General features: G+C 48.1%; 2 protein-coding genes across 5 annotated transcripts; one reads left to right on the top strand and one right to left on the bottom strand.

Moving 5' to 3' along the window:
• The first annotated feature begins 129 nt into the window (after window positions 1–129).
• Window positions 130–14,111, top strand: DDX55 (DEAD-box helicase 55). 3 transcript variants are annotated; one of them, XM_035016835.1, is made up of 14 exons: window positions 131–313; window positions 2,653–2,703; window positions 2,797–2,883; window positions 3,744–3,835; window positions 3,914–3,976; window positions 6,799–6,948; window positions 7,511–7,700; window positions 8,890–8,972; window positions 9,750–9,881; window positions 10,858–10,950; window positions 11,809–11,923; window positions 12,383–12,551; window positions 12,855–13,147; window positions 13,364–14,111. In XM_035016835.1, exons 1-14 carry the CDS (start codon window positions 206–208, stop codon window positions 13,538–13,540), a joined length of 1,803 nt encoding a protein of 600 aa, XP_034872726.1. In that variant the 5' UTR covers window positions 131–205; the 3' UTR covers window positions 13,541–14,111. The 3 variants fall into 3 exon arrangements, with proteins under 3 accessions (XP_034872727.1, XP_034872726.1, XP_034872728.1); XM_035016837.1 differs by lacking the exon at window positions 131–313 and adding an exon at window positions 336–2,405 and having other exon boundaries at window positions 13,364–13,651; XM_035016836.1 differs by lacking the exon at window positions 10,858–10,950 and having other exon boundaries at window positions 130–313; window positions 13,364–13,651.
• EIF2B1 (eukaryotic translation initiation factor 2B subunit alpha) lies at window positions 11,789–24,398 on the bottom strand. 2 transcript variants are annotated; one of them, XM_035016853.1, is made up of 10 exons: window positions 24,256–24,398; window positions 22,638–22,739; window positions 21,254–21,390; window positions 21,028–21,144; window positions 19,133–19,245; window positions 18,500–18,568; window positions 17,243–17,318; window positions 16,053–16,178; window positions 15,085–15,297; window positions 11,789–11,875 (listed from the first exon to the last, which is right to left on the bottom strand). In XM_035016853.1, the coding sequence occupies exons 1-9, from the start codon at window positions 24,266–24,268 to the stop codon at window positions 15,133–15,135; spliced, it is 918 nt and encodes a 305-aa protein (XP_034872744.1). In that variant the 5' UTR covers window positions 24,269–24,398; the 3' UTR covers window positions 11,789–11,875; window positions 15,085–15,132. The 2 variants fall into 2 exon arrangements, with proteins under 2 accessions (XP_034872744.1, XP_034872745.1); XM_035016854.1 differs by lacking the exon at window positions 11,789–11,875 and adding an exon at window positions 14,223–14,673.
• Window positions 24,399–24,451: the final 53 nt, after the last annotated feature.

The raw sequence follows: 24,451 nt of genomic DNA, 5'->3' as shown, positions 1-24,451 counted from the left end.
CCGCCGCCCACTTTCACTGCCGGGCGGTCAGCTTTTCCAGCTTCGGCAACGAGGACCCTTTCCCCGCCCTCCGGAACTCCGCTGCTAGAGCGCGGTTGCCGGCGGTCCCGCGGGTGGCCGGAAGCGGAAGTGCTCGCGGGCGGCGCCCGGTGGCGTCCGGGTGGCGTCCAGGCGGCGGCGGCGGCGCTGCCAGAGGGGGCGAGCCATGGAGCACGTGACGGAGGGCTCCTGGGAGTCGCTGCCGATTCGGCTGCACCCGCTGGTGCTGGGTGCGCTGCGGGAGCTGGGCTTCCCGTACATGACGCCGGTGCAGGTACCCGGCGCTGCCGGGCGGGGAAGGGTCCTCCGTGCGCCGGGGCGGGGTGGGGGGGTCAGGCGGGGCAGGGAGGCTCCGAGCCTGGGACTTCTGCCGCGTCTTCAGGCTGCCCACCCTGGTTAATGACCCCGGCGGGCGGGGGGCCCTGACCTCCGCGCCCCCTCCGCCTGTGAGTCCTGGCGCCCAAGTGCCCGCTGCATCCGGCCCTGCCCCTCTAGCTATGAGATCTCGGCCAGGTGACTTAACCTCTCTGTGCTGTTTTCTTCTTACCTGTCTCGTAGGGTTGCTGTGAGACTGGGAGCTCAGTAAATATTACCTGCCGCTGTTACTATGTGGGCCAAGTGAAGGGTTCTCGCCCAATTTATTCATTTATTCAAAAGATACTTGTTGAGGACATATTGTGTATCAGGTTTTCTAGGCTCTGGGGATTTTGTAGTGTTGGTCCCCAAGCAGGGGCCTTATTTTCTAATGCAGGGGAGGGAGAAAGGAGTAGAAGAATACGGTAATTTCAGTCGGTGATAAGTGTCACTAAAGAACTAAAACACAACGATGTGACAGTGACAGAGGTTAAGGTGGTGTGTTAGGGAACGCCCCTCCGAAGGTCACTGAGCTGATACGGGAATGATTGAAGAGCTGGCTGTGGGGTGATTGGGGCAGGATATGCCAGCAGGGAGAGATGCCAGTGCAAATGTCCTGGGGCTAGAGGTGACCTGGGAGGAACAGAAAAAAGGCCTTTGGCAGGAGCATCAGGCGTAGTGTAAGAGATGAGCAAAGTAGGGTCCACATTGGGCAGGGTCTTGGAGGAGTTTGTATTCTTTTTAAATGCAGTGGGAAGCCATCTTAATGGGAAACTATGTATGAAGGGAAGGGAGGTGACTGCTGTGTGGAGAATGGACTTCAAAGGTCAGGGGGCCAGTGTCAAGTGAGGAGAGGTGGCAACTTGGAGTAGAGAGGTAGCAGTAGATGCTGAGAAGTGAAGTTCGAGAGAGGGCTTGGGTTGTTGGGGGGCCAGATATAGGGGTTACCAAAGAGAGGAATCTAAAGGGAGTCCGAGGTGGTTGTCTTCAGCAGCTGGGTGGATGGCGGTACCGTTTACTGAGATGGGGAAGGCAGGGAGAGGTAACATGTTTCCGAGGGAAATTCAAGAGTTACTGAGTTGAGATGCCCATGAGGTCCTCAGGAAAGATGAGGAGGAAGCTGGAGATGAAAGTTGGGAGTGCTGGGAACCCTGCCTTGGGACTGTAGTGCAGGGAGACCCAGTCCCTGCCGTCGATGTTGGTAATCAGGGGCTGTGCCGGCCACTGTGGGAGTCAGTAGACACCTGCGGCTCTTGAACACTTGAAATATGGTGAGTCCAAATTGAGATGTTCTCCAACTGTAAAAGGTACAATGGATTTTGAAGACTTAGTATAAAAATAAGGAATGGAACATATCTCATTAATTAATTTTTAAAAATCCGTTACATGTTGAAGTGACAATAGTTTGGATCTCCTGGGTTAAATAAAACACATTAGTAAAATTCATTTTATGTCTTTACTTTTAATGTGGCTACTGGAAAATTTAAAGCCATGTATGTGGGTCACATCACGTTCCTTTTGGACAACAGTCTAGAGCAGAGTTTCTCCATCTCGGCACTCTTGATATTCTGGACTGGCAAGTAGTCTGTGGTGGGGAACTGCCCTGGGCACGGTCAGCTGTTTAATAGCATCCCTGGCCTCTACCTGCTACATGCCAGTAGCACACCCTCCCCGCTGTGGGTTTTGACAACCAGAAACATCTCTAGGCATTGCTGCATGTATCTCGAGGGCATAGGAATCATCCAGGTTGAGAACCACTTGCATAGAGGTTGCTAGAAAAGAGCTACATGTGCTGTGATGGGTGAGCTCAGGCTCTGAGGACCAGGAGTGGCGTCCTGAAGGGGATGACCTCAAAGCTGAGACCTGAGTCTGCTTTTCACAAGATCTGGAGGTCCCCTGCAGTGTTTAAAATGAGAGGGTTTATTGGAGTCATTGTTTTTTGATAGGAGAGCTGGAAGGGACCCTAAAACTCAGTGTCTTCAAATACTTCCTGGTCCAGAGAGGAAAAGGAGGTGAGGCAGGGCTAGTATTCAGGACTCCCGAATCCCAGCTCAGCTCGCTGTCCCCTCCACACTGTGTAGACACTGCTGCTGTGTTGCCTCTGAGCCCATCTCCCTGGGGTGTCTTGGGGTGACTGTAAGAGTCTACATTGTGGTGGGGTCCCTTGTGACCCAGGCCGCCCACTGTGTTCCTAGGTCCTTGGGCCACTTCCATGGAGCCTGGCATTCTCTAACCTGGGCTTTGCATCTCTTTCTCTAGTCTGCAACCATCCCCCTGTTCATGAAAAACAAAGATGTCGCTGCAGAGGCGGTGAGTACCTCATGGAAATGCAGCTTGTCCCCCTGTTTTCCCTCCAGAATGAACTGTGAGGAAAAGCAAACCAAATTTTCTCCGTCTTGGCAGGTCACAGGTAGTGGCAAAACGCTCGCTTTTGTCATCCCCATCCTGGAAATTCTTCTGAGAAGGGAAGAGAAGTTAAAAAAGAATCAGGTGAGGATAGCTAAGTGGCTTATTTTCACTTAGTCATTGTGTAGAGTTCACAATTCAAAGAAGCTGGTCAAAAGATTGAAAAAAAAAATCTATCCTCCTTGCTTGTAGATACTGTATTTCTGGATTTGCTTGCTTGTTAAAATTTATCTGTGGCTCCCTAGATCAGTACTTACTGTGTTTTCTCACTCATTCACGGATTTGTGCAGAGAAGCAAAGAATCGGAGTCACCTGCTGTGCACGTTCCCAGCTGAGTCTGAACAGGGCAATGCTCTGCCTTCTTGTTTTAGCTCTCAGGCTGTAAACAGGCGTCCTTCTCACAGTTTACCCCTATGATTTTTGCATTCTTGCTGGTGATTTCAGTGTTTAAAATGGCCTCAAGTGTAGAGCTGAAGCACTGTCTAGTGTTCCTGAGCACCAGAAGGCTGGGATGGCCCTTTTGGAGAAAACAAGTAGGCGAGATATGCTTCATTCAGGCAAGAGTTAATAGTGTGACCGGCAGCAAATTCAGTATTGATAAATCAACTACATATTATTCACGGTGTCTTTAGACAGAAGCACACATAAAACCGGCTTCTGTATTGATTGATTCATTGACAAAACATGACCCGAGGCTCGCCGGAACCTGACCCAGCATTTCCCCCAGAGGCAGCGTTTCAGTATTTTCGAAACCCGTGTTTGTCAATAATGAGAACTGGCTGTGATCCAGCGCAGTCACTGATAAGCACTGGGACTGGTGCTGAACAAGCCCAGAAGTGCTGTTCCCCTGGGAACTTGGCTCTCTGAGGTGCTCGGTCCTGGCGTGTGGGTTCAGCTCTGCGGGCCCACTCGGCTCATTATTTCCTTTCCCTGCACATGGGCAGGTTGGGGCGATCATCATCACACCCACACGGGAGCTGGCTATTCAAATAGATGAAGTCCTGGCACATTTCACGAAGCCCTTCCCACAGTTCAGGTGAGTTGGATGCAGTGCCCCTGTTAGCCACGGGCTGTTACTTTGCCTGACCTGCTGAAGACCTGTTTCTTGTTTTAGCCAGATTCTCTGGATCGGAGGCAGGAATCCTGGAGAAGATGTTGCAAGGTTTAAGGAACAAGGGTAAGTTTGCTTGCTTCTGCTCCTTTCCTTGCTTGTTTTTGGCACAGAACCCAAGAGGAAGTGATATCTGGTCTAGGCCTAATGGGGAGCACTCCCTTCGTCAATCCCCTCTCCCCGAAAGGTTTTATTCTCCAGGCCACCCTCCCATTTTGCCTGCTGGCTCCTTCTCGTCCTGATGGGCATTTCCCCTTCAGTGAGTCTCACCTTGCAGAGGAGAAGGGAGTCAGGGGGTGGCCCTCCTTCTCTCCCCAGGCTGACTGTATGGGACTTAGGGCCCTTGCTTTTCTCACTCGGGGCTCTCTAAGTGGTCTCATCTCACTCCTGGTGGTCCCCGACCTCACCCCGAGTCCCAGACCTGCAGGTAGCTGCTTGTCTGCCTGGCATCTCCTGGGCATTTCCCGGCTATTGCAAACATGTCTGGAATGGGTGTTTTTTACCCCAAATGTGCATGTCATCTGGAGTTTCTCAGTCATCTGTCCACCCATGTGCTTCTTCTGAAGTCTGGGAGTTGGCCTTGATGCCTCACTGTCCCTTCTGTCCCCGCCCCCGTTAACCATCACTGAATCATTTACATTTTCTCTCCAGAGCACACATCTCTAGCCCTTTGATTTTCTCCCTCGCCCCCTCTCCCACTCTGATCTAGACCACCCCGTCTCTCCTGGGCTCCTGCAATAGCGTTCTCTCCTATGTGTTTCTACTCTTGCCTTCTTATAATCCACTGCCCACAGAGCAACCCAAGTGGCCTTTTCAGAATGCCAGCCTGATCATGTCACTCATTGAAAACTCTTTATTGGCTTCTGCTGGCCTTTAGGAAGGATCCTGATGTTCGTACAGGGCTTGCCAGGCCACCATTCTCCACTGCCGCTGCTTTCTCACGCCTCTGCTGCCACACAGACCCAACTTTCCTCTAGAGCACTGCGTGGGCTAGGCTCCTCGTGTCCTCAGGCAGGCCCAGTGGTCAGGGCGCTGTCTGTCCTGCAGCGTTGCAGCTTCAGAGCCTCACACGGTGCTGAGCACACACACGTGTTTAATAAACAGATGGGTATTTGAATACATGGTGGCCATCAGCCCTTTGGATTTTTTTCAGTCCCACCATCAATAAGGTTTATTATGAGCAGTGATAGGTTTTGTGCCCAATTTGTTAGAGAATCTTAATAAAGAGAACTGTTTCTATTGAGCATTTGCCGTGTTCCAGCTATCCTGTGAGATGCTTTTTAGCAGGGGTCACAAAGTCAAGTTCTGCAGGGGTCAGAGCTGTGAAAGGGCGGGGGTGGGGATGGATGAGTAGGAACTGCCCAGTACGTGGCCAAATACTTATCTCTAGCTGATAGTTGCCTTGAGGGATTCTGGGCTCAGTATTGTCAGATACTGAATTTTTAAAAAAGAATATGGAATTCCAGATTTTTATGTGTTAGTTCCAGACTTCTTTTAACCATTGACATGTAATTCACATTAAAAAAACAAACAGAAAACAACTTCTTGGGAAGCCTGGCTGGTTCAGTCAGTGGAGCATGCAACTCTTGATCTTGGGATTGTGGATTTGAACCCCACAGTGGTGTAGAGCTTACTTAAAAATAAAATTTAAGGGGCGCCTGGGTGGCTCAGTTGGTTAAGCAACTGCCTTCGGCTCAGGTCATGATCCTGGAGTCCCGGGATCGAGTCCTGCATTGGGCTCCCTGCTCAGCGAGGAGCCTGCTTCTCCCTCTGACCCTACCCCCTCTCATGTACTCTCTCTCATTCTCGCTCTCTCAAATGAATAAATAAATCTTTAAAAAAAAAAAAAATTTTAAGGGGCGCCTAGGTGGCTCAGTTGGTTAAGTGTCTGCCTTCGGCTCAGGTCTAGGTCATGATCCCAGAGTCCTGGGATTGATCCCCGCATTGGGGTCCCTGCTCAGTGGGGAATCTGCTTCTCCCTCTGCTGCTTCCCCTGCTTGTTCTCTCTCTGCTCTCTGCCAAATAAGTAAATAAATAAATAAAATCTTAAATAAAAAAATAAATAAAATCTTAAAAAAAAAAATCCTTCTAAAAAAATTTAAAAACTCCAAAAAACAAAAGAACCAACTTCTTGCAGGTCAGCCAGTGTGTAGGGGCTGTATTTGGCCTTTTGTCCGTGGCTGTGATCTTTAACATAAAATTCTCTCTAAATCTGTTAACGTTCTCATTTTTTTTTTTTTAAAGATTTTATTTATTTATTTGACAGAGACAGAGATAGCGAGAGCAGGAACACAAGCAGGGGGAGTGGGAGAGGGAGAAACAGGCTTCCTGCTGGGCAGGGAGCCTGATGCGGGCGCTCGATCCCAGGACCTGGGATCATGACCTGAGCCGAAGGCAGATGCTTAACGACTGAGCCACCCAGGCGCCCAACATTCTCATTTTATAGACGAGTTACCTGGGGCCTAAAGTGGTTCAATAACTTGTTCTAGGTCAGGGGTCAGCAAACCTTTTCTGTAAAGGAACAGATGGTAAATATTTTAGGTTTGTGGACCACATGGTTTGTCACAGGTATTCAGCTCCACTGTTGGGGTGTGAAAGCCACCACAGACAATGCATGAACGGATGGGCATGGTTGTGTGCAGGCCAGATGTGGCCAGCGGTCCAGCGTGTGCTGACCCCGCCCTGGCTCTTGGCCTGGAATCCGTCTGCCTCCCTCATGGCCCTCACTTTTCTGCCCTGAGTCCTGTCTCCTCACTCATGGCTGTATTTCCCTTTACTGGAACTTAGATGACTTGGGGTGGGGGGGCGGTTTACAAAACTTGGTATTTGGAATCACAGATATTCCCTAGATCCAGAGAGTGTGGTAAATGTTGATTGTGTTTTCAAAGTGGGAACATCGTTGTGGCCACTCCAGGCCGCCTGGAGGACATGTTTCGGAGGAAGGCGGAGGGCTTGGATCTGGCCAGCTGTGTGAGGTCCCTCGATGTCCTGGTGTTGGACGAAGCAGACAGACTTCTGGACATGGGGTTTGAGGCAAGGTACTGAACTATGGGCTTCATTGGCTTTGGGTGATACTGGAGAAAAGGAGAGCAAAGTGGAATTCCTTTACCACTTTATGACTGCCTTTCTTGGCCTCATTTGAATTTCAAATCATTAGGTTGTTAAATTCTAGCACACAATTTAAGTTCCAATTCTACTTCTTAAGATGCATTTTCCTTCATGATTTCTTTGAAAGTTTGTGTGTGTGTGTTTTGAATAGCTTTATTGGGAAATTCATATATCATACAATTCAGCTACTTAAAATGTATAGGTCAATGGTTCTTAGTCCCCAAAAGTTATTTGTCTTCATTCTCTTAATTGCCCCACATGATAAAAGTATAATTATGTGTTCATATTGGAGAAAACTTGGAAAAACGAGAGTATAAAGAAATAAAAATAAATAAATAAAAATTGCTCATAATCTCATCCTCTGGTTAACGTCTACTGTAAATACTGTGACGGCTTTTTTCCTAATCTTTTAAATATCTGTTTAGTATCATAAAGTGGTATTTGTTGATGACGCTGATAAACGAGGGATTAAGTTTGAGCCCTCTTTTTTAGCATAAACACCATCCTGGAGTTTTTGCCAAAGCAGAGGAGAACAGGCCTTTTCTCTGCCACTCAGACGCAGGAAGTGGAGAGCCTGGTGCGAGCGGGGCTCCGGAACCCTGTACGGATTTCGGTGAAGGAGAAGGGCGTAGCGGCCAGCAGCACTCAGAAAACTCCTTCCCGCCTGGAGAACTACTACATGGTGTGCACTGATCTCCTTGCTGATTCCTGCGGGTCGGTCATAATGCTGACTGGGGTCTACTGGACAGCGTGGTGTTGAAATCCGGCAGGCTCACCTGAGTTGGGGGGCCTTTCTCATTGCTGGCGTTTCTGGGCTGGGCTGGTGAAGTCAGGAGCCCGGCCTTTCCCAGGCAGAGGGAGGGGTCCGTAGGTAGTGTGCGTGGCTGAGTGGGTGCCAGAGCAGCACTGCCCAGGACAGAAAGCCCAGGTACACATCTTGGCTTTGTCCCTTACTAATTGAACTGGATGCACTTACCTGTACATAGGGGGCTCCAGTACTACCCACTTCATAGGTTGTGGTGAGGACTGATTGATGAATACAGATTAGGCCAGTGCTTAGTACCTAGTAAGTACTAATAAATGTTAGCTTTGGACGTCCACCTGGCTCTGCCGTTTTGTATTCATTTCAGTGATTGCATTTAGAGAGATCTGAGTGTGTGAGAAGAAATTCCAAATTGAGAATTTGGTTTTGGTAAAAATAGGGGGCATGCATACAGATGGGTTTAGATGTCTCCCATTTAGGGGCCTGAATGGAGTGCTTGATTATATTAAGAGAGACTGGAGTCTCTCTCTGTGGAGGTCTTTCAAATTTTGTACATTCTCTTCTGGAAACCTGGTTTCATCTTAGAGCAGTGATTTCTGAACATGGAGATGTAACAGTCTCCTCGGAGTTCCTAAATAATATGGGTTCTTGGGTCCAATCCTAGACCTACTGAATTTGTATGCTGTGCCCAAGAATCTGCATTAAAAAAAAAAAATCTACCCTGGAGGGACACCTGGCTGGCTCAGTCTGGAGAGCGTGCAACTCTTGATCTTGGGGTCATGAGTTCAAGCCCCATGTTGGGTGTAGAACTTACTTAAAAAAAAAAATCCACCCTGGATATAGCTGGTGTGGTCCCTGTCCGTATACTGGGATTTGGGGACGATTGCATTAGATGACTGTGCGTCTCTTCGTTACATGACTCTGTGACTTGAATGTGTCAGCAGCACATGCTGATACCCATTCTGAGCTAGGTAGACCAATTAGCATGTGTTCTATCAGTGGAGGAAATCAGATTCCTTAACATTTAAGGCTGAAACTGGAAACAGCTAAAGAGATTATTATCGTCAATAAGTTTTTTTTTTAATTGGTTTTCCTTTTTACTTTGCAGGTATGTAAGGCAGATGAGAAATTTAACCAGCTGGTACATTTTCTTCGAAATCATAAGCAAGAAAAGCACCTGATCTTCTTCAGGTAATCCTTCTGGATGTTGTGGTAGGAGAATCGGGGGCTCAGCCACATCCAGAATGTACAGATGCATGTAGCCCTAAGGTTTGGAATTCTCTCAGGAATGTGTTTGGCTGCAAGTAACTGAAAACCCAACTTTTGTGGCTCAAGCGGGAGGAGTTATTTTTCTCCTGTAGAAAGAAGGCCAGAGGTTAGGCAGGTCCTGACATTGGGTTATGTCTCCCCAGTGTCCAGGTCAGTATTTCTGCGACTGTCTTGGCCTTTTGTTCATGTCTGTCCCTTCCTGGTTTGAAGATGGCCACTGTCATGCCTCTTGCCCCGTCTGCACTGAAACAGAAAGGAGGAAAGGCAGGGGGAGGGGAAGGGCATTCTTCACATCAGAAGAGCAGAAAGCTTTCCCAGAAGCCCCGCTTCCCCAGCTGACTCAGGCTTTCATTTCAGGGGCCAAAGGTGAGTCACTGGGCAGCTGCTCCCCTCCAGAGAGGCAGAGGAAATGCGTGCGTAGCTGTCCCAGCCTCTGCCGTAGAGGGAGGCAAGGGAGGAAGTGGCTGGGCATGGCCTTGAAGCAGCCAGCCCCGTGGCTGCACGGTGGGGTTTTGTCCTGGTGTCCGAACCCCAGGAGGATTTCAGATACAGAGCTTAGGGTGGATGATGTCAGTAGCCATTCTCCCAGAGAGGATCGGTCGGGTCCTCTCCGCTGCATCTGGTGCTTGCCGCCTCCCTCCCCCAGCAGTAGGGGACCCAGGTGGCCAGCGACTCTGAGCCCGCTGTCCCCTCTCGCAGCACCTGCGCCTGTGTGGAATACTATGGAAAGGCTCTGGAGGCCCTGGTGAAGAGTGTGAAGATCATGTGCATTCACGGGAAGATGAAACACAAGCGCAATAAAATCTTCATGGAGTTCCGCAAACTGCAAAGGTGAGTTAGCTGCCTCGGAGCTCACTGTATGCTTTGGCAGGTCCCTCTGCGTCTCAGCCCTCACACGGGCTGTGTTCTCTGCTTAGAACCCTTGTTCTCCTCTGCCCAGTTACCACACCTGCTCTGTGTGGCCCCGGGGGGCCCTGTCCCCGGCCTGACCCCGTCATCCCTAGTTATCACCAGCTTCCCTGCAAGATCGTAAGCTCTGTAAGAACAGGGACCTGTGTGTTGTGTTCACTCCTGGGTTCCCCAGCGCCTGGCCCAGGGGGTTTTGATACCTATTGGTTGAACGGGTGGAGGGTGTGGATGGGAGCGATTCATTGAAGTCTCGTAGGTTGTCGTCTGGTCACTACACAGTTGGGAGCTCACATCTCTCAGTGGCCATAATTAATTCTGCATGTAGAAGTAACATTTTTCTGCTTTTCTAAGAGCCTCCTGGCTGTGTTGTTAAAAGCACTCTTGTAGACAGAGTGATAGAATGGATTGTTACACCTCAGGATTAGACTCACTACAGTTTTTGGTTTGTTTTAAAGAAAAGTATGCTAATTTAAAAAATTCTTCCCTGGTCTCCTCCCTACCTCCTGTTTTCTTTTTTTTTAAAGATTTGTTTATTTGACAGAGACCTAGCGAGAGAGGGAACACAAGCAGGGGGAGTGGAAGAGGGAGAAGCAGGCTTCCCGCCGAGCAGGGAGCCCGATGTGGGGCTTGATCCCAGGACCCCGGGATCATGACCTGAGCTGAAGGCAGACGCTTTAACAGCTGAGCCACCAGGCACCCCTACCTGTTTTTGTTGGGAATTTGTAAAGTCCTAGATATCCTTAGGAAAAAAAGCCAAAATGTGATTCCTAACTGCTTGCGTCTGTGAGAGGTTTGGAACCTGTGCATTACTGTCGTCCTCCTCATCAGGGCTGGGAAAGACTGGCGGTGATGACGTTGGTGGCCCCCTTGCTCAGAACGGTGTTTTTTCATTTTCTAGTGGGATTTTAGTGTGCACGGATGTCATGGCCCGAGGAATAGACATTCCTGAAGTAAACTGGGTTTTGCAGTACGACCCTCCCAGCAGTGCAAGGTACTGAGTGACGGAATGTGACCCTCACTGTCAGGAATCTGGCCCCACGAATTCTGAGGAAGATATGCATAGTGATGTTCATCAAAACATTACTTTAAATAGCAAAAATGGATGAACAGGTGAACCGTCAATTGGTGTGTGAAAATAGTGATGCCATAGTATGCAATTTGTTATTTTCACATGATTTTTTTTTTTTTAAACAATGGCTTAATTTTTTTAAAGATTTTATTTATATGACAGAGAGAAAGGGAGACAGAGATAGCGAGAGCACAAGCAGGGGGAGCGGCAGGCAGAGGCAGAGGGAGAAGCAGGCTCCCCCGCTGATCCCAGGACCCCGGGATCATGACCTGAGCCGAAGGCAGATGCTTAACCGACTGAGCCACCCAGGCGCCCCTCCACATGCTTTTTAAAACTCTTGCACAAGTGCATCTGATAGATGCTTAAAGGAAAGTAATACATGACACTGTATATGAAAGTCTTACTCTCCCATAGCAAACATATATTCCTCATAAATGCTTCCAAACACGGGAAAATGTGGGGGAATAGACTTCCTGAGCGGTAATGATCATTACAGGCCACTTTTCTTTTCTATACTTTTTCTATGCTTTTGTCTCCCAGTTTTCTACTAGGACTGTGTTTTACCTGTGTCATCAAATAGGCATTCATGTAAGAGTTTTCTGGTTCACATTAAGTGTCTTGCAGACCCCTACCTGGTTTGCGGTCCATATTTAACTGCCAGTTCTTGTGTTGTGACCCTGGTGAGGGGCAGGGTTGGGCTGAGCCGTGGAGTCTGGCAGCCCTGGGCCCCCGCTCCGCGTACTCTCACATGGTGATCGTGGTCCCGTCCTCCATTCTCAGTGCCTTCGTACATCGCTGTGGTCGTACAGCCCGCATCGGCCACGGCGGCAGTGCGCTCGTCTTCCTCCTTCCCATGGAAGAGTCCTATATCAGTTTCCTTGAAATTAACCAAAAAGTAAGTGGTTTCCTTTTTTCATATAGCATGCCCAGCGACAGGATACTTGGTAGGGTTCTTTTCCAGCAAGCGGTCCGGAACTTAGAGGAGGGGTTGCACACTCTCAGGGGCCAGGTAGTGATGTAAGGGCAGGAGCTAGCTGGCCTCACGGCTGTGGGGAGGCACCAGCCCCATTCAGGGTGGCAGCCACTGCTCAGCTCCAGCCAGTGTCAGTATACTTGGGAACCCAGACCTAGTGTTGGATACTTTCCAACCAGAAATCAGGATTGTTATGTAAAATTGATTTTAAACTTTCCTTAAAAAAAATGTCAGGCCAACTTGGGAATTTGGGCTTCAGTCAGTGTCTCTGATTAAAGATTACAATGAATTGTTTTGCCTTTGGTTTTGCACTGGCTCTGATGGGGTTTTGGAGGTGAGGGGATCCCAGACAGAGGAGGTGAGCATGTGGTCTGTGTGCAGTGCCCCCTGCAGGAGATGAGACTCCAGAAAAACACAGGAGACCTCCTTCCAAAGCTCAAGTCCATGGCCTTGGCCGACAGAGCTGTGTTTGAAAAGGGCATGAAAGCCTTTGTGTCCTACGTCCAGGCTTATGTGAAGCACGAATGCAACCTCATCTTCAGATTAAAGGGTAAGGTGCACTTCACGTGATTGTCTCCTTAAACACCTACAGCCTTACAAGTAGTGCAGGTGTGAAACTGCTTTGTCTTAGAAAGATGTTAGGCATATGTCAGGGTTAGTATAGTCTCCCTAGGGTTTGTGTAGACAGAACAGACTCGTTGCCGAGTATTCCTTTTTGGTAAAAATGTAATTCTTTTAATTCTAATTAAAATGAACCCATTAGATCATTCGGCTGGCCAGCAGCCGTCTTCCTTGGGTTGGTGCCCATGACTCTATTTTGGGTGTGCTAACTCTGCCGTTTTGGTTGAATCAGATCTTGATTTTGCTCGACTTGCTCGAGGGTTTGCCCTGCTAAGGATGCCAAAGATGCCGGAGCTGAGGGGGAGGCAGTTTCCAGATTTCGCGCCTGCGGATGTTAACACAGACACCATCCCATTTAAAGATAAAGTTAGAGAGAAGCAGAGGCAGAAACTCCTGGAGCAACAAAGAAAAGAGAAAAGAGAAAATGAAGGGAGAAAAAAATTCATAAAAAATAAAGCTTGGTCAAAGCAGAAGGCCAAAAAGGAGAAGAAGAAAAAGATGAATGAAAAAAGGAAGAGGGAAGAGGTACCGTTTTTATTACTTGAACACTCAGCTGAGAATTCTGAATGAGTTTTATCAAAATAGTGTCTAGTAGTGGGGAGCGCGTGGGGCTCTCGTATTCTGTATTCTGTTGGGCCTCGGGTGGGAGCATGATGGGTTTGTGGAAGCTGATCTGAGTGTGTTGTTGCTGTGAGAACACGTCCCTGAGAAATTTGGTGTTTTGTCGCTCTCTGCACTTAGGGTTGTGATATTGAAGACGAGGACATGGAGGAACTTCTCAATGACACGAGGCTCTTGAAAAAGTTTAAGAAAGGGAAAATTACTGAAGAAGAATTTGAGAAGGGGTTGTTTTCGAGTGGCAAGAGAACAGTCCCGACAGCAGATCTGGGGATCCCTGATTCGGAAGAGGACTGCTGACATTGGCCCCGGGGCACACACAAGTGCAGGGATTATGATGAGTGGCCTGCACCCCGCGCCCCGCATGGTGCCGCGTGCTTTCATCGTGTGCCATACTGCAGCCGGTGCCCGAGCGAGCCGTGTTCACACTGGGGATGGGGCGGGGGGGGGGGGGGGGGCACACTTCACACTCATGACTGTTATGAAAACCACACCAGCCTTTAAGGCCAATGGAAGAGTGTAAGACTGAGTGTAAATAACAGGTCAGTATTTATTCTGATGGGTCACATCTTAATTAAAGCTCATTTTTCTGTGGCTATTTTATACTTACTTTCTAACATAAAGACACTGAGGTATACTTGAGTTTTGGCTTTTTAAGTTTCCTAGTGTTTTCAGGCAGCTGACCTTCGTGGGTGTCCTTACCCCTGGACTTGAGTTCTTCCTCGAGGAACTGCACAGAACACCTGCGTGGGGCAGCTGCTATTGCTGGGGTTTTCTTCTTTTCGAAGAATCGTCTCCACCACAGTTTTGGGAGGGGGGTGGGGGGAGGAAGCAAGTCATATTCTAGGGAAAAAAACCTATGTGTCGAATAAACTACTTCCTTCCAATTGTCCTGAGTGTGTGAATGTGGCTGCAGTGTCTTCGCCAAGATGGCCAATCCCTTTGGGCCTCGGGTAGCGCTCAATACTCATACAACACCATATCAAAATCTTTCATGTAATTTATTTGAAAAGATGGCTGAGTTTGTCCCCAAGTACAATTTTTAAAAAGCTGTTCAGGGATCAAACACGTTTAAAGGAAATTCACATCTTCCACAGATGCAGACTTTCAAGTTTACAGATGTTCTGGAAGGTCTTCGTATGTGTGAGCCACGGAGGCTACTCCTGCTAAATGTTGTTTCTACCTTCCTTGGGTTTTCTGGGTGGTTTCCAGTCCCATCTGTCCCAATTTCGAGGAGGGGATGGCGGCCCCAGGCTCGTGGTCACCACTGGAAGCCTGATGTGACTTCAATCCGGGTTTCCAGCCTCTCATAAGGCACCGTTTGTAACGTGTCCTGGGCGCCTGTATGTTCCTGCAGGGGCACCTGGCTGCAGGTAGGAATGCCTGCTTTTGCAGGCCTGCATCTCTTTAATCGATGCTTTTGGCAAATCAGTCTGGAGTGCAGGGAAGAAGGGAGGTGGGCTTGGGCATGGCTTTCATTGGTTAAGTAGCCAATAATCTAACTTGTATTTCTGGAAACTGGAAAGTGTCTAGAAACCATAAACGCAATTCAGGTTGGGTTTTAGGGAAACCATGAACACATTTTAGATGGGGCTGAAATGGATAAAAAAAATTTTCCAAGTCTTAAGGTTTAAGTCCTTCGTCCCTAAGTCTTCATTAAAAAAAAAAAAAAAATTCAGTTTTAGGGGCATCTGGCTGGCTCAGTCAGTGGAGCACGGGACTCTTGATCTCAGGGTTGTGAGTTCGAGCCCCACTTACGGTAGAGATTACTTAAAAATAGAAGCTTTAAAGAAAAAAAAAATTTAGTATGTCCTGGCTCACGGAGGGGTCAAGAGGCTACTCACCCTGCCCCACGTGCAACAGCTGTGCGCCCGCAGGAAGGGATTCAGTGGCTACAGATACAGCTTGATGAGCTCGTCGCTGACTGCTGAGGGCGTCAACACCCCCAGGTCTGTAAACAGCAGTGTTATTAAGGAAGGGGAGGTGTAGTCGACCCATGGGTGCTCCTCTTTGAGATCCTGTTTGGTCTGCATAGTCTTCAGGGTATCTGCCTTATACTGAGGAGACAGGAAGCACGTGTTGGTTTTCCCCACACACCCCGGGCTCAGAAGTGGTGTGGGCTTGGGCTGAGCAATCAGTGTGCTACTAGCTACTACCTGCAAGTGTTCCCTGCATGGGGGAAGCCAGCCGGGCAGGACGCTGGCGAGGAGGGCGGAGGGCGGAGGGCGGAGGGCAGCGCGGCGGAGCCAGAGGATGGCGGCCTACCGGCCAAAAACCCAAACCCCGTCTCCCCTGACTGGTGTGCTGGATTCACAGCTCCAAACCTCTCGAGATAACAATTTCGAGTCTTTATAGAGAGCTTACTGTGTGCCAGACACGTGCCAAGCTTTTCTTCTGGATTATCTCAGAGCTGTCATAATGCTCAAAATACACTTCCATCTCATTTTACAGGTGGCTGAAGTTCAGAGCATAAAATGAGAGCATCTGCCCCAGGCCACGTGGTTAGTAAGCGGTGGGGATGGGGGCTGAGCCCAGAGAGTTGGCTCCAAAGCTTGGACTGAACCATCAGCTTTCCCTGCGTCCTCGCAAGCCCCCTCTCATGCCTAAGAGAGACTGAGAGATTGAAGTTCTGGGGACAAATGGGACTCTCCGAGTCTTGAGCTCAGCCAACAATTGATCTTTGTGTCCCAAGTGTTGGAGAAACTAGTGATGGGAGGGGAGTAACCTACTGAAATATTCTTACACGGCTTCTTCCCAAAGGTTTCAGTTTAGACTCAAATACCCCTTCAAATATGTAAAAAAAAACTCTTGCCTTAAACTTATTTGGGACATCCTGCTGGTTTAGTGGGAAGAGTCGTACAAACTTGAAACTTTCTGCAACGACATAAAAAGGCTTGTTCTGGGCTTTGGCGCACACGGCCATCTGGTTGGTTCCAATCTGGAGAGTCAGAGAAAAAGTAGAAGGATGAGATCTTACAGCATAGTCGAAAGCGTGTGAGTGAACATAATATGTGTAAGTCTGGCTTTGGAATTAGGATCTTTTAAAAAAGATGACAGAATAGACTTTTCTCTAAAGATACACAAATGGCCAATATACACATGCTCAAAAGATGCTCAAGATCCTCGTCATTTGGCAAACACAAGTCAAAACCACAATGAGATACTACTTCACACCTACTAGTATGGCTATAATTAAAAAACCAAAATAACAAGTGTTGGCAAGGATGTAGAGAGACTGGAATGCTTGTACAGTGTTGAGGAGAACGGAAAAGAGTGCAGCTACTATGGAAAAGTCTGGTGGGTCCTCGGAATTATCAAGTGACCCAGAAATTCCACTCAGGAACGTACCCATGGGAACTGCGAACAGGAACTCAAATAGATAACTCTGCACCCATGTTTGTAGTAGCATTATTTACAAGAGCCGAAACGTAGAAACGACTCAAGTGGACAGGAGTCGGTGGACAAACCAATGTGCTCTCTGCGCACAATGGAATGTGATTCAGCCGTAAAAAGGGATGATGTGTGGACACCTGCTACAACAAAGATGGGCTCCGAGAACGTCGTCGTGCTGCGTGAAATCACGCCCCTGAATTGTACACGTGAACACCGAATGTTATGTATATTTCACCATGCAAAAAAACAAATGATCATGAAATTTTTCCGTGTTAAGCAAGGAATAGAGAAATTTTAACACCACACTATATTGATGTCAAATATGCCCAATTAAAAAAAAACCAACAATCAAACCCAATTCCAGTTAAAACAGTTTTTGAGAAAAGATAAACTGCATTCTCATGATTCACATAGATCAAAGAAATGTGACCAAAATTTGGCCACTACAGTGGCCTCTGGGGACTGGGAGACAATTTGCTGCGACGGTGAGGTCCAGAGGCCACGCGGGGCTGGATGAGCGAACCGTAACATCTCCTGGTACCGCCAGGATGTGGGTCAGCGACCCCTCCCCGCCTGGAGCGAGGAGCTGTGGGGAACTGACGTTCTTACCTTGTTGATAATGCCCCCATTTTCAACAACTCCTTCAGCACCAACTATGACAAGATCCACTTTCTCCATGATATAGCTAAAGAAATTAAAAAAAAAATTATGCTCTTTTCTTGGCTCTTACGAGTAGCAGCATCACCTGCAAAGATTAATACTCCATTTTCACCACCGAAAGTTCCTCTCCTCACTTTCTTCAAAAGAGAGCACTTAACCCATGAGACCACCCCGGGCACTGTTGGCGGCTTTGCCAGCAGGAGCATGAAAACGCACTGTGATCACAACCCCCCAGTGAATGTGCCCTCCACACAGCCGCCCAGCACACGTACGCGTACAGGTGTGGTGACCGACGCGAGGGTTTCGTGACCCGGTATTTATCCTCACTACGTGTGGTACACTCTATTTTCTGATCTACTTCAATACAAGAAACAAAAATTTAAGAACCTGTTGTGATCCGAAGTTGGAAGAAATGTTATGTAATTCAACAATCTTTCAGCTAGGGTGAAGGCCAATTTACCTCTGAAAATGAGCAATTAAGTAGAATTCTTCAAAATGCTTTCTTTTGAACGCATTCCTAATTTCGTTAATCATCTGCCTTATGTGTTTGGTTTTTTTTTTCCCCCTTGAGGGACTTTTAGTCCTGTTTTCTTTTGTGAGGTACACTGAATTCACAGAACGTGCGTCCTCAGTTTTAGAAGCGAAGTTGCATGAGTAAGTCAAAGAATCCCAGAGTGCCACTGAGGACGGCCCATGCCTTCCGCTGAGGATGGAGCACTGATTACGTGTGCTGACTCTAACCCGGCTTTTGCACCTTGCTCTTAAAATGCACCATAAGGGACTCTGGGTGGCTCTGCTTGTCTGCCTTCAGCTCAGGTCATGATCCCAGCGTCCTGGGATCGAGTCCCACATCGAGCGCCTTGCTCAGCAGGGAGCCTGCTTCTCCCTCTGCCTGCCGCTCCCCCTGCTTGTGCTCTCTCTCTCCCTGACAAATAAATAAGATCTTTAAAAAAAAGATAAAATGCACCATAAGACTACATAAATGACTCCCATTCTCTGCAACACTCTACAGCTTGTCTCCTGCATATACCATCAAGACCTTTTCACGAGCTTGCTGGTTTAATGCAGCCATCAATTCGGATGCAGAACATTACCCAGGGCAGTTTTATGAATGGGATTCCAACCTCCAATCGGAAACCCTGCTCCAAGCCAACCCTGGGAGTGGGTGACGACAAGTAACGGTGCTCAGGGAAGATGGAAGCTTACCCAACAGCAGCATCCAGGACCACGGTGACAGGGACGTTGAGGTGGTAGAGAGCTCTGGCCATTTTCTTACTGGAAAATGACATTTTGAGAATGTTAGAGAAAGTCCAAGAAAGTCCCGTAGTGGCATATGATGAGTCATTTAATTTGGACAATGGTAAATCACATTAGCCTGAAACTCAGTTCATACTCAGGGATTAAGGGGCGTGTCCCAAGACTCTGGAATAAGGAAACAAGAATTTGGGTTCTTTAGAAGAAACTATGTGTTTCAGGAAAACTATATTCTTGGGGACTCTGGGTAGGAGATGCAAATTCAGCAAAAAAGGAGACCGTTTTTTTCTTTCATTATCTTCTGGATGGAGATGTGAATTATCTACTCCTTGATAAAAATCTTTCCATTGACATATCTATTGCTGTTCCCCTGATTTAACTCCTAAAGAAACACCCTAGATCCTGTACGGTGGCCTACTGCCACTTCACAGAGAATTTTCTTCGGGGGCAGGAAAAGGCACAAAGGCAAGGCTGAGTAACTGGCCAGTCGCGGGCCATGTTCTGGGGCTTCCTACCCAGGGCCTAATCCTTCGTTTGCTCTTTAAAATGACTGCTGGGCCCAGAACCAAATGGAATGATACTTGCCCCGATAAGTCAGGCTGTGACTCTGTGATGTACACACTGAAACGCTTCTTGGCCACCACTGCTGCCTCCAAAACTCTCAGGACCACTCTGGAGTAGGCGTGAGTTAATATTTTCTGCGGACCAAGAAAGCTTCGTCAGAAGGGAAAGCTTCGCAGCGATCACGCGCACCCTCTGCCACGCTAATGCCTGTTCTCGGTACCCCCAGGCTTCTTGCTATGCTGTCTCACAAATCAGCTGCAATCAGAAGCAAGATCCTTGATGGCCCATCTGTTCTGGGTCACCTCCTCCCACAGCCAATGCAGGAGTGGAATCCCCACGTGGTGTTGCTCGCAAGATGCAAAAGCCTATGTGAAGGCTCTGTCCGGCTCCTTCGGGCTGGCTTTCCTAGTTCTAAGACGTGGTGTTGCACACTCAGGCCCGCGGCACACGGCAGGCTGCAGCAGAGGACAGACCGAGCTCCAGCTGTTGTCGCACGGTCCCACTGCTGCCAGATGATCTCATTTTTCTCTTGAAAATCCAAGACAGAAGTGTTGGCTAACTAATTTTTTAAAATCTGTAAACACCATTTGGGGGTAAACACAACCCATCTGCAGGCCAGATCCAATGGGCAGAGACACTCACTTCAGCTCTGTTCTAATGAACAGACTACGTGGATCTGTATAATGCAAAATGGATGGACAGAGCGCCCTGGCTCCTTTCTGGGCCTCGCCTGGAAGCTTGTCAGCGATGCAGATTCTCAGCCGCCCCAAGACCTGCTGAATCAGAATCAGCAGTGAGTAAGATCCCAGGTGGTTCGTCTGCAGGTTCCAATGTGGGCAGCTCTGCCCTGAATTCAGCCTAAAGTCAGCACTGATGCAGGTGGGCATTAACACACTCACATACACCAGAGCATGTGAAACCTGCAGAATGCTGAGCGCGGGAGTCTGGTGGAAGCAGAAGGCCTCATCGAGAGGCGGTCTTAATCTTGCCTCCATGTGGCCCAAAGTGGCTTTGTTCGCAACTGGCTTTTGTACAAGTTCCGCTCACATCTATTATGTCATTTCGTGAAGAACACACTTCAAAGGTTGGGAAGGGGATAATAACACAGAGGACAAGATTTCAGAGTCAAAACGCAAGTAAAGAATTTTATGGTCCGTGAAGGCTTGGATGGCAGAAGAGGGACACCATGGGAGAGACATCATAAAAGTTTTACTGCCCCTTTGCTGGGGGACTGGCTTAACCTGCAGCTCCCATCCTCACTTCACCTAGAAACCCTTGGCAGTTCTGCGTCTATGAAATAGCACTGGAAATGAAATTAAAGACAACATCCCAGCCCAGCGCTGACCTTCACTGGGAAGACAGTCAGTATGAACCAGTGCCAGCAGCTGGTAGGTGTTGATTTAATTTCAATTTAGTATGTACCCGATAATGAAAACACTTCTTTGGTAAAGACATCTTATTAAACAATGAACCATCCATGCTGTCCCAGTGGTTTTTTCTCTTCCTGTTTATTTTATTTTATTTAAAGTTTATTTATTGTTTTTAAGTAATCTCTACACCCAACGTGGGGCTCAAACTCACGACCCAGAGATCAAGATTCCCACTCCCTTCTGACCAAGCCAGCCAGGTGCCCCTCTTGGCCTGTTTAATGTGACAACCTCCGTAGTAACATCTACACATCTGTATAGTGCTTACTATGTGCCAGGTATAGTACAGAGTCTTTAGATCATCTCAATACCTCTTTCCACAAAAACCTGATGAGGTAGGTGCTGTTATCACCTTTATTTAACAAATGAGAAAACTGCAGCACAGAGAGGTTAAGTAACTTGTCCAAGGTAACACAGCGAGTAAGTGGCAAAGGAGTCTAAGTCCAAAGTCCTTGCTCCCAATTACTACACGTGAGAAAATCTACTCACCGCCCCATCTTTGATGAAAGTATGGCACAGATCTGCAATTTTATTTCTCGATTGGGATGTTCTCCTGAGAAAAAGTTCTCCCCGCTCAATCATGATCTTTTTACATTTAGAGTAATCCTAGGAAGAAAAGAGCAAAATGAGGGGTAAAGCTGAGATCCAGGTAAAGCTGAGAATACCTGCAGCCCGACACAGAAGTAGAAAGTAACCCAAGGAGGGCAGGGCTTACAGAGTATTCCAGGGAAGTCAGGCTGATGAAGCGCAGGAAGAGCTTCCCGCCGGAGGACACGGCCACAGAGGAGTCCACGTCACACAGGGTTTCTATGGCACGGGTGAGATTCGCTCGCAGGCCCTGGATCGTCTCCCCTGGATGGATCACATGAGGAATGCGGTGTTCAGGTTAGTATCACAGCCCCTTGGTGGGTCTGTGATTCATAGATTTATGCAATCAGTGTTTACTGCATGCATCCTGTATGCAGAGGCACATCAGTGAGCAGACAGGGTCCCTGCTCTGATGGGACTCCCCTTCTAGTGGAAGCAGCAGACAATACACAAGCACACAAAGAAATACACAAGTTACAGACTGAATGAGGACAGAAAGCAGCAGAATGATGAGAAACGTGGGGCTACTTTAGACAGAGCTAACAGGGATGGCCTCTGGAGTGGAGGCCATTTAAACTGAGATCTGAGTAAGAAAGGATCCAACCACGTAAAGACCCAGTGGGACCTGAGATGGGAACAAACTTGACATGACAGAGAGAGGCCACCACGGCTGAAGCACAGTTTAGTGAGGGACGGCATGGAAGGAAATTAAGCAGAAGTGGCAGATGAGGTCAGAGAGGCGGTGTAGGCAAGACTTAGGTGTTTGGGTGTTATTGTAGGTCCAATGGGAAGACAATGAAGGTTATCTTAGAGACACATGTCTTTAGGCCAGCCCTTCGGATCAAAGAAGGCATTATTACTATTATTTTTATTGTTATTTTGCTTATAAAAGACGTATGCTCAACCAAGAAACTTATATTTACGATGCCTGAATGAGTAGGCGATCACAATGAATGACGCTAATACTAGAATTCTGGAACACTCTGTAGCAACTGCACAAATTCTGGCACAAGACAGAAGCTCAATAAACACAAAGCTGAACTATTGCTATAATTTAAGCTTCATGGTTAGCTTGATATATAACATGGTCACTCTTGATTCAAAGTTTATTTCACTTATGAAAGGGGACCCATTTAATGATAACTGGTGGGCTCTTTGCAAATTAAAATGAAGACTGAAATGAAGGAGAAGTTGAACTTGGAGCATTACCTTAAGTAGGCCCTCACGCAGTCTCACTTTCTACACTTCTTTTTTTTTTAAGATTTTATTTATTTATTTGACAGAGAGAGAGACAGAGCATGCACATGTGCACAAGTAGGGGGGAGGGGCAAAGGGAGAGGGAGAAGCAAACTCCCTACTGAGCAGGGACCCGATTGGGGACTCGATCCTAGGACCCTGGGATCATGACCTGAGCCAAAGGCAGACGCTTCACTGACTGAGCCACCCAGACGCCCCAACTTTCTACGCTTCTGACAGTTACTAGAGGAGTGTTCGAATATGACCCTCTTCACCTTGATCTCTCTTCAAGAACTCCAGCAAAGTCCGGATGGCAGCTACTGCTGAGGCCATGTCAGGATTTTCTTTCATCTGAGACTTAAAGTATTCAATTAACTCTGGGGAGGGAAAAAAAGTGATTCATCAAACTCATTTAGCAGGATATAAGACCAGAGAGTTTTCAATGACTGCTAACCTTAAGAAATAAACTAATTTTATTTATTTATTTATTTTTATTTTCAAAGATTTTATTCATCCATTTATTAGAGAACGAGCGAGAGAGAAACAGCATGAGAGGGGGGAGGGTCAGAGGGAGAAGCAGGCTCCCCGCCGAGCCAGGAGCCCGATGCGGGACTTGATCCCAGGACTCCGGGATCATGACCTGAGCCAAAGGCAGTCGCTCAACCGACTGAGCCACCCAGGTGCCCCTTATTTATTTATTTTTAAGATTTTATTTATTTGAGAGAGAGAGATAGAGAGGGCGTGCACACACACACACACACACACATGAAAGGGCAAGCAGAGGGAGAAGCAGACCCTGGTGAGTGGGGAGCCCAATGCGGGGCTCGATCCCAGGACCCTGAGATTATGACCTGAGCCAAATGCAGATGCTTAACAGACTGAGCCACCCAAGCACCCCAGAAGCAAACTAATTTTAAAAATACTTTCTTTTCAGGGTGTTTGGCTTCAGGGGCATTATAAATGTTGATGGGAATAGGGATGACACCACTTTAGCATTTACCGGCTGTCTTTCTCATTTTTGAAAAAGCTACCTGTGCACAAAAGGCATAAAATTTAAGCACCACCACATGATAGTGGAAGGTCATCCTCCCTCTTATCCTTGACTACAAGTCTTGGGAGAATCCCAGAGTCAATCACTTTAATCAATTTTCCCCCCACCTGTCCAGACAGTCTGTGCCAATTCAAGCCTGTTCACCTACTTACATAGTACATGTATATGCAGAGATCCATCCCTTTCTTTTTTTTTTTTTTTTTAAAGATTTTATTTATGTATTTGACAGAGAGAGACACAGCGAGAGAGGGAACACAAGCAGGGGTTAGTGGGAGAGGGAGAAGCAGGTCTCCCGCTGAGCAGGGAGCCCGATGCGGGGCTCGATCTCAGGACCCTGGGATCACGTTAAGGCAGACGCTTAACGACTGAGTCACCCGCCCCTCTTTTTTTTTTTTTTTAAATGAGAAGTATCATATATGTTAGTTTGCCCTTCTGTTTCACTTAATAAAACACCCTGATAACCATACTAGATGAGCACATCAAACACGTCTTTTAAAAAAAAATTCTAGTACCAGATCCAATAAGGCGGGGAATCTTACTCATACTTCACATATGAAGGAATCACGACCGCCGAGATCTGCACACCTGGTCTAAATCTCCCTTTTTTGGAGGAGGGCGCTGTAAAGCGCTGGGACAGGAAGGCCTGGGGATACCCTCAGGACCCATTCCCTGGATACAGGGACCGCGAGAGGGATCGAGTCGCCCCGAGAAGCAGCACATCCAGTCCAGCAGCCGAAACTTGGAAAGTGACTTCTGGCCGAGCCCAGCCTGGGCGTGCCAGATGGAGGGACCCCCGTGCGGCTCCGCTTTAGGCCCAGCAGGCCCGTCCCGTCCCGACTTACCGCTGCTGTCCATTGTGTTCTCCGGATCGCGCAGCCCGAGGGGACCGGGACAGCCCGCGCTGCCTGCACGGGTCCCACGACCACTGGGTTCGCAGCCACAGAGACTGACAGCACGCAGCGCGGCTCCACACTCCACTTCCGGCGCCTTGGGGGCGGGGCCGTGGGTACGGCGCGCGGCCTGGGCCAAGCCGCCTGC

Source organism: Mirounga leonina, unplaced genomic scaffold, assembly GCF_011800145.1.
Source record: "Mirounga leonina isolate KUSES-001 unplaced genomic scaffold, KU_Mleo_1.0 Mir_171, whole genome shotgun sequence".
Classification (NCBI taxonomy): domain Eukaryota; kingdom Metazoa; phylum Chordata; class Mammalia; order Carnivora; family Phocidae; genus Mirounga; species Mirounga leonina.
This window is presented reverse-complemented; position numbering and strand designations above follow the sequence as displayed.

What these genes read in the sequence shown, in the direction of transcription:
- DDX55 (XM_035016835.1), top strand. Translation starts at nt 206, where the DNA reads ATGGAGCACGTGACGGAGGGCTCCTGGGAGTCGCTGCCGATTCGGCTG. An exon ending in GACATGGGGTTTGAGGCAAG is followed by an intron (nt 6,949 to 7,510) that starts GTACTGAACTAT and finishes CCTCTTTTTTAG; the next exon opens with CATAAACACCATCCTGGAGT. An exon ending in AAAAAAGGAAGAGGGAAGAG is followed by an intron (nt 13,148 to 13,363) that starts GTACCGTTTTTA and finishes CTCTGCACTTAG; the next exon opens with GGTTGTGATATTGAAGACGA.
- EIF2B1 (XM_035016853.1), bottom strand. An exon ending in GTCCTGGATGCTGCTGTTGG is followed by an intron (nt 17,319 to 18,499) that starts GTAAGCTTCCAT and finishes TAATTTCTTTAG; the next exon opens with CTATATCATGGAGAAAGTGG. An exon ending in ATGTCCCAAATAAGTTTAAG is followed by an intron (nt 15,298 to 16,052) that starts GCAAGAGTTTTT and finishes CTGTCTCCTCAG; the next exon opens with TATAAGGCAGATACCCTGAA.